Raw genomic sequence first — 8,698 nt, 5'->3', positions numbered from 1 at the left:
TCTTGGAAGAAATCTAGAACAAAAATGATAGAAAAGAAAAGGAAACCAAGGGCTAAGGATTTAAGGCCTATAGCTTTATTAAATATATCATACAAAGTATTCATGATGCTGATAAAAGACGAAATAGAAGCACACCTCAGACTAAATGAACAAGATCACGAATGCCAAGCAGGATTTACAGGAGGGAGTAGGATAGAAGATAACATCCTTACACTACAATATGGGGTAGAAGAGAGCTACAGGAATAGAAAACCATTAATAGTAATAGCTATCGATTTCAGTAAAGCATTTGACTCAGTAAAACGAGAAGTCATGATCGAAGTCATGAAACAGTTCAAAATACATCCAAAAATCATAGAGGCATTAGTTAACATATATGAAGGGGATAGCACAATAATAGACCTAGGGGAGGGAGTCGAACAGGTAATGGGAATTACTAGTGGGATTAGGCAAGGTTGCACAGGCTCTACTTCACTTTTCAAACTAATGACATATTTAATAATTAAGAAAATGGAGGAGGAAGGGACAGGATTTGAAAATGAACTAGTAAAGATAGGGACACTTTTCTTCGCCGACGATGGATTAGTTCTAGCAAGTAATATAGAAGATGCAAGAATAAACATAAAGATTTTAATAGATATAGGAAACAAATGTGGACTCCAAATAAATAAAGAGAAAAGCAGCATCATTATATTCAATATGAAAGATAAACCAGAAGAGATAGAGAACATAAAGGTGAGGGAGAACATTACATATTTAGGAATAAAGATAAATGATTCTAGAAATCTGTTTAAGCTACAGAAAAAAGAAATGTTGAATAAAGCACAGAAGTTAGCCAACCTAACCTACTCCGTGATAGAAAAAAGCTGCAACAAAGTTTTAATAGGTAAAACATTCTGGAAAAACATAGCTCTACCATCAGTCTTATACGGAACCAATGTGGTTAATCTAACAGACACAGAAATAGAAAAATTACAAAGAATAGAGAATGGGGTATATAGGAAAATATTAGGGGCATGTAGAAGTATAGTAGCAGCCACATTAAGGGGGGAGATAGGAGCTTCTTCAATGAAAAGTAGAATTATGAGTGGGAAGATAAGCTATGTAAATAATACTTTAAATGGACGGAAAGAGATACTGAAGAAAATAATTACAGATATGCAAGAAAAGGAAAGAAAATGGTGGAAAACAGTGGAAAAGTACATGCATGAAGTTAAAATCAATTTAAGAACATTGGAAGGAATATCCAGAACAGAAATAAAGGAAAAAGCCAGAATATGGGACACAGAGAGATGGAAAGAAGATTTGGAAAATAAAGTGACGGTGAACATATATAAAACGTGGAAAAGAGAAATAAAAGATGAAGAAATTTATGACAACTCTACTGGTTCGGTACTTCTCTTCAAAGCCAGAACCAACTCTCTTAATTTAAATATAACAAAAAGGCACCAGAATGAGAACACCTGTTGTCCTTTTTGCAATAATACAGCAGAAGACATATTTCATTTCCTTTTACATTGTGGTATACTTACTGAGAAGAACATGTGAAAGCAATAGGGCTACAACAACCCTATGAAGAGAAGGAAAGTGACGTAGTGGGAAAATGTCTATTTTCAGGTAACAACGAAGTAAGAAAAGAAACCATATACTTGATGTGGAAAAAAAGAGAGAAAAAAGGAAAGAGCTAAACAAATAAAAAAAAATACCCAAGATTAAGAGGCGCCGTTGCAAAGGCATTGCCTCGACCCATAACTACTACTACTAGGATGAAAAAGATAAGTAAATGTCAGAATAGATGAAGCAAAAAAAAGGTAACAATGTGCCTGCGGAAGTCAAAGTTGGAAGGGTTGAAGGTAATGTCAGCCAACTCTCCTTTATGTAAGTGAAGGGGTGCATATTAAATACAAATGAAAGATAAAAGTTAAAGCCGAAATATTTTTTTTCTTTTAGTGAAAGACGATGATACGCTAAAGAAAAGAATGTAAATTTCAGAGGGATTTGAAGGTGTGGGGGTAGGCAGGGTTTGAGATGGACGGATTAGAAAAGGTTAGATAGGTGGAGTGAAATAGCTGTTGGAACAGTGAGGGCCTACTAAATATCCTGGAAGAGGATGCAAGCAAGACAGAGATATACCTAAATGGCGTGGGATTTGGCATAGGTAGTGATGATCAGTCTTAGGATTATAGTATTAACAAAGTTGTTTAAGTTTTCTGAAATAACTTCGTCCTCATTTCAGTAGTTTAAGGTTGGCACCAAACTATGCATTGGCTTTGCTTTCTTCCATTTTATTAAGAAAATACTTATTGTTATTGTTGCTGTTGTTGTTGATGTGTGTGTGTGATTGACATGCACGCGTGCCAACTTGCCGAGACCTTTTGAAGTCACGCAACTGTGTCACGGACGGTCTCGCAACTCGCATGTCGCTTGGAATGTTGCAGAAGAAGAATTGGAATTTTGTGACGTCATTATGTCATTTTATTGTTTTGCAAGTTGCAGCTCGTGATCAAACACAGAGATGTGTTAAATTGACGTTTTATGAACTCGACATGAATGTGGTGCGTGAGTGAGAGTATATATATATAGTAGGGTACTGTGTTTAAATTTACTTCTACGCTTTGCTGTCTATTGTTCATTCATTTATTATCGTAAGTGTAGGAGTCTTGTTTAAATAGGTATCTAGGTAGGTAGCTTCTACTGGGCGATAGCTACCCTAATGACTTGGGCAATGTTAGGTTCGTACCCAGTTAGGCTAACATCTGTCTTGCCAATTGTACCCAAACATGCTTATAAACCCCCACCCCCTTCCAAGGGTAGTATGCAGAGTAGGGAGACAGGGATATGGTAAAATACCGAATGGCCGGCCTCTACTGTATCGCGAACGCCTTCCCGAAAAAGTACTTTAACACGTCCTGTAACCTAGGATAGACATTAGGAGTCAAGAGCCAGCGTCTGTCGAAGCAACACCTTGAGACCTCTAGGTATAGGCTAGGTACATCCCTTTCGAAGTCAGTTTTTTTACCCAAGTCACAAACTAAGGCCATAGGCTATAATTTCCGATTTTCAGGAAGGTGATCATGCTATGGTAGAGGTGGCTGCCAGGTGGCCATTTCGTATTTTACCCTACTTAGGCAGGGTGCAATGAGAGGCAAAGCCCTTCGGCCAGGTCAGGGCATAGGGTAAACAACCGAGTGGACTGGCCAACTCACTGACTACCGCGGTTTTGGCCACCCTCCGAAAAAGTACTCTAACACGTCCTGACACCGGAGATTGTCATTAGTCATGAGTTGTTGGTGGTGATAACAGGAGCTCAAGACCTTTACTCTCCTTTCGAAGTAAATATTTTCTCCAAAGTTAGAAATTAAGGCCATATTTTAGGATTTAGCTAAACAGAGGAATGAAAAGTGTGGCCAACGCAGTGCACAATACCCCAAAACGCTTTAGAAATTTTTCTTACAATTTGGAATATTCAGAAGATTGACACCATCTCGATGTTTGCGGAGTTGCTTGTGTCAACAAACTTCCTATTTCTTGTGCTAAATTCGCACACCACTTGTACCCATAGACGATGGGGCACTTTCATTACAACAATCGTAAACCCGAACTCTAACCAGTACTTATTCAAGGGGACTACAGCATTCTTTGCGGCATTTTGAGCTTTTCAATTGTTCATCAGTGTTGTCAATTGGTATATGTTTACCCTCCAAACTGGGTATAAGACTTATACAAAACCGGGAAAATTAGTGAAATTAGCGTATCTACCTATTTGTAGTATATAGGTATACATACCACAGCAATTTGATCATTACTGCATTACTGTGACAACTAGAATTCATGGAAACAGTTTGTAAATGCATCGGCGTATGTGTGGAGCTCCACTAGATTGGCAACGATGAGTCTTTTTGCCATCGTCTGCTCGTACTTGAGAAATATCTGTAATTTTTCGGGGTTAATTTGGTTGCAAAAAAGGGATAATAGACATGAATTAAATAAATACTTTGAAGTAAAGTTAAACTAAATAATTAGTAAAGTAAACAATTAAGGGAATAAAGCTTTGCACCTCATAAACTGTAGTTGTCTGCTGTGTTTGCGGAGTGAGTGCTTAGGAACTAGGAATTGCAGAGACCGAAGATGAAGACACCCATGAGGGACCAGCTTCTCCAGGGAAGATAACACTCCCAGAAGAACCTGCCACTGATGAGCTGACTGATGTGACTGACAGGAAGTTGCGTGCTACAGCCCGCAACTTCTCCGATCTCTGATCCGACAGAAAAACTTTTGCCACTGTCATATCGATGACCATGCCCAGGTAAGAGAATCCTTTGAGTGGGTACAAGGTTCGACTTTTCCTGGTTGACTAATATGCCCAGGTCCAGACAGAACCGAAGAAGACGATCCCTGTCCTGCAGCAGCTTCTCCCTGGAAACTGCCAAGACTAACTAATCATCGAGGTACCTCAGCAAACGGATCCCCTGAGCATGGGCCCAACTTGACGCGAGAGAGAAGACCCTTGTGAACACTTGAGTGGCTGTCGTCAGCCTGAAGCATAAGACCTTGAACTCAAAGATCTTGTCCACAAAAGAGAAGCAAAGGAACTTCCTGGACGTGGGATGAACAGGGATTTGGAAGTATGCGTCCCTTAAGTCTATCGACAACATGAAGCCGCCTTTCCTCACAGCTGCCAACACCGAGCGTGGTGTCTCCATCTTGAACCGTGTCTTCCTGATAAGCGATTCAAGGTGGATAAGTCGATCACAGGCCACCATCCTCCCGATGCCTTGGGCACCAAGAAGATGTGACTGAAGAACCTTGGGGACGGACGCACTACTTCCTCTATCACATCCTTGTCCAGCATTTTCTGCACCTCCTCTCAAAGAGCCAAGAACTTCAGAGAATCTGGAGGATACACCTTCCTGAGCTGCGGCTTGTCCGACAGAGGAGGAGAGAAGTCGAATAGTAGTAGGTATCCCATCCGAAGGATATCTACCACCCACTTCTCTGCCCATAACTCTGCCACTTGGCCCAATGGCCAGCCAGGCACCCCCCCACCCGTGGTGCAGGAGAGGGAGAGGTGCCTAACCTACTGACGGCCCCCTTGACCTCTGTCCCTTGGGCCCCTTCTTGGCTTAAAGGAACAGGAGCAAAAGGGGCGTTGATCTTGAGACTTAGGCTGTGTCAAACGGGAAGGCCCTGCCAAACTCGAGGTCCTCAATGGACTACCAGGCAACAATCTCCTCGACTGCTGCTGGACCGGAGGAGGAGGAGGAGCTGGACGTCTCCGAGGACGAGACTTCGACTTAGACATGGCCTGGTGCACCAGTCGGTCCTTGGTGTCAGCCCGGCGCCGGTCTATCGCATTTTCGAGTTCTGTCCAAGAAAACAAAAATTGGGACTCCAACAGATCTCCGTTCCTGAATGCCAGCAAAGACTCCGTGTCGAGCGATCTCTCCATCCTAGACAAAGCTGCGTCCCTCCTAATCGGAAGAAAATTGCACTGAGGTGAGCCAAATATGAAAACGCCTTGCCCCCGGACTGCAATAGACTGGCAAGCGAGGCGGCACTCACCAACCCTTCAGGGGACCTGTAAGAAGCTATCTTGGCAATAACCACAGACCAGAGGTCCAGCCAAGAAACTGTCTGCAACATGGAGGCCGCCATAGATTCTAAAGCTGAGGCATCTTGCGGAGATAAGGACGGACCCACCGACCTCACCTGTTCCAAAGTCAAACCCAGCTTCAGGCGAATGATGTCTGGGTTAAGGTGGTGTGACAACAAAAACGCAGAGCTGATAGCATAGTACTTCCTATGTCTCGTGAGAGGCAGGGTTAGTATTTTGGTAGAGCCCCTAGAGTTAAGTGAACCGTACCGTCCCGGTCAGAAACAGAGGCGTTAACCTTCTGCAAGACCGACTGAACGTGCTCCATCAAAGGAAGCTGAAGAGATGATTTGGGGTCCTGAGTAGCTCCCATCAAGGCTTCCAAGCAAGGAGTATAAGACGACCGAGCCTGAAGCATACTTTCCAAATTGTTAAACCCAAGAATGAATCAACAACTAACTAAAAGGAAGACAGGAACTCCTGCGTGTCTCCCTCCTCCTGCTCTGGCACTGGAGACCGACGACGAGAAAGGTGTGTAGGCTCTTCTAATGCGCCTTCTCCATCCAAATAAACAGAAGGGTTAGCAGCCAAACAGTCAGAAACCCTTACTAACCTGTCTGGGCTGGGTCCAAGTGTCGGCTTCCGAGACGCATCCACTGTAACATTAGGCCCATCACTCACCTCAACAGATGACTCCACATGTCCATGAATGGTCACGGGGCGTGGCGGCTGTGATTACATAAGATGATGGGGAAACTCGAACACTCGAGATAGACGGAGAATCCCTTAGAGTTGAACTCTTGGAAGCACCAGTGAGAGGCAGGCAAACACTCCAGTTGCGCCAACTCTGTGCTCACTACCTTCGACCTCTTGACAGGAGCCTTCAGATCTTTACGGTGACAAATAGGCCTTGGAGAAGAAGGAGCACTAACATCACGTGCACGCGCAGGGGAGATTGCAGCACGCTCGCGATGTGCAAGGACGGAGGAGGGTGGGGGGGGGTTGCACGTTCGAGATATGAGGCAGAGGGCGAAGCAGCCTCTACAGAACGCATATCACTAACACTGTCTGAAACCACAGCACTCAGGAACACGTTCGCGTTGTTCCTCACTCGAAGGCGAAGGAAGGGCAAAGTCCTTAGCTTTCCCATGCTTGATACACTGACGAGGCGTAGAGGGGGAAGAGGGAGAGGAAGACAGCACTAGTTTCTTATGCGCACTCTTCTCGGAAGGTGGGGACAAAGCAACACTTGTTCCGACACGGCATACAAACCTTCGGTCCTTTTACAATAGGAAGGTACTAGCAGCAGCTGGATAGGTCGTAAGCTTTCGAACAAGGGGTTCGGTAGTTAACTGCTTGTCCGACAGGCGCGCAGCAAGCGCGACTGGGAGGAGGGTAAACAAACCACTTTTGCTTTCAGCCTGCTGGCGTGTAGACGTGTATCGTCGCTCTCTGCCCGCTTCATCGTCGTTGCTTTCGCATGGTTGTGTTTTTCTTTTTCTATTTATCTAGTGAAACTGAATTGTAAGTACAATCATTTCATATTTATTTCCATTGAATTCAATTGCGAATTAAATGATCTTGGTTTCTCCACGCCCTCCGATTACCCGAGTGCCGGGTCTGAAGGGCGTAAGTGCGGGAATTCATTTTCCCCTGAAATGATCCTCGTATGGTGTATGCTCGGTGCTGAGGGCGGGAGCGCTCGCTCCGAGCTTATATTTTGGTTGGAAATGGTGTTTTAGATGAAAATCGTTAAGTAAGTGCCCTTTTCATTTATATTTTTTTTAACCTGTATGCTCGTTGCCGAGCGAATGCGCTCGGCACGAAAACTTATTCTGTATGGAAGTGGAATCGCAAGTACAGTATTCTTTTTCATTTTCATATATTTATTTTGATTGTAGCAATACTCATTTTGGATCAGTTTCCGATCTTACCCGGAAATTGATCCTTTCCCCTTTTTATTTGAATGAAGTGAAATCGCAAGTGCAGTTCTTTGTTCCGATACGTAATACAAACCCTCGGTCCTTTAACAATAGGAAGGTAACTAGCGGCAGCTGGGACGGTCGTAAGCTTCGAACAAGGGGAGAACGGTAGTTAACTGCTTGTCCGATCGTGCGCACTTCGCGCGCCCGAGAGGTGAAGAACCACTTTTGCTTTCGGCCGCCGGGTGTGAAGGACGTGTTTTTCGTCATCGCTCTCTGCCCACTTTCATCGTCGTATTGCTTTGTTTATATTGTGTTTTCTACTAATGGTTTGTTTGACTTGAAAATGAAACTGTAAGTACACTGTTTTCATTTTCATTACTTAATTATGAATCAACATGGAGCTATCGCCGTAGAGACGGCGATTTCCGCTCTTTTCATGAATGAAACCTTGAATTATGTCTCGGTGCCGAGGGCGGGCGCACTCGCGCCGAGTCATGTATTTTGGGCGAAAGTGTGTAATTGAAAGATGTAAGTACTCTTTTTCATTATATTTTTGCCCTGTGCGTTCGTTGCCGAGAGCTTGATTGCGTTCGGCACGAGCCTCTTATTTTGTATGAATAGAATGCAATGAAAGTGGATTCGCAATGCAGTTTTCTTTTCATTTTCATTTATTAATTGCATCAAATTTAATTTGTTCCGATACGTAATACAACCATCGGTCCTTTAACAATAGGAAGTAGCTAGCGGCAGCTGGAACGTCGTAAGCTTCGAACAAGGGGTGAACGGTAGTTAACTGCTTGTCCGACAGTCGCGCGCCGCGCGACTGTGAGGTTAAACAAATCACTTTTGCTTTCGGCCGCGGGTGTGAAAGGACGTGTTCGTCATCGCTCTCTGCCCGCTTCATCGTCGTATGCTTTGTTTATATTGTGTTTTCTACTAATGGTTTGTTTTGACTTGAAAATGAAACTGTAAGTACACTGTTTTCATTTTCATTACTTATTATGAACCAACGATGGAGTTGATCGCCGTAGATGCGGGCGATTTCCCCTCTTTTCATGAATTGAACCCTTGAATTATGCCTCCGTTGCCGATGGGCGGCGCGCTCGCAACCGAGGTCATGTATTGTTGGGCGAAAGTGTGTAATTGAAAAGATGAAGTACTCTTTTTCATTATATGTTTG

At 43.6% G+C, this 8,698-nt stretch overlaps 1 protein-coding gene across 1 annotated transcript in view; it reads right to left on the bottom strand.

Moving 5' to 3' along the window:
• Window positions 1-2,091: 2,091 nt before the first annotated feature.
• Window positions 2,092-8,698, bottom strand: part of LOC135198280 (26S proteasome regulatory subunit 10B-like) — a 30,662-nt gene continuing 24,055 nt past the window's right edge. The window contains exon 4 of the mRNA XM_064225854.1: window positions 2,092-2,100. Within this exon, the coding sequence (XP_064081924.1) occupies window positions 2,092-2,100 (9 nt within the window). The remainder of the gene's footprint in view (window positions 2,101-8,698) is intronic.

This window comes from Macrobrachium nipponense, chromosome 23, assembly GCF_015104395.2.
Source record: "Macrobrachium nipponense isolate FS-2020 chromosome 23, ASM1510439v2, whole genome shotgun sequence".
Classification (NCBI taxonomy): Eukaryota; Metazoa; Arthropoda; class Malacostraca; order Decapoda; family Palaemonidae; genus Macrobrachium; species Macrobrachium nipponense.
This window is presented reverse-complemented; position numbering and strand designations above follow the sequence as displayed.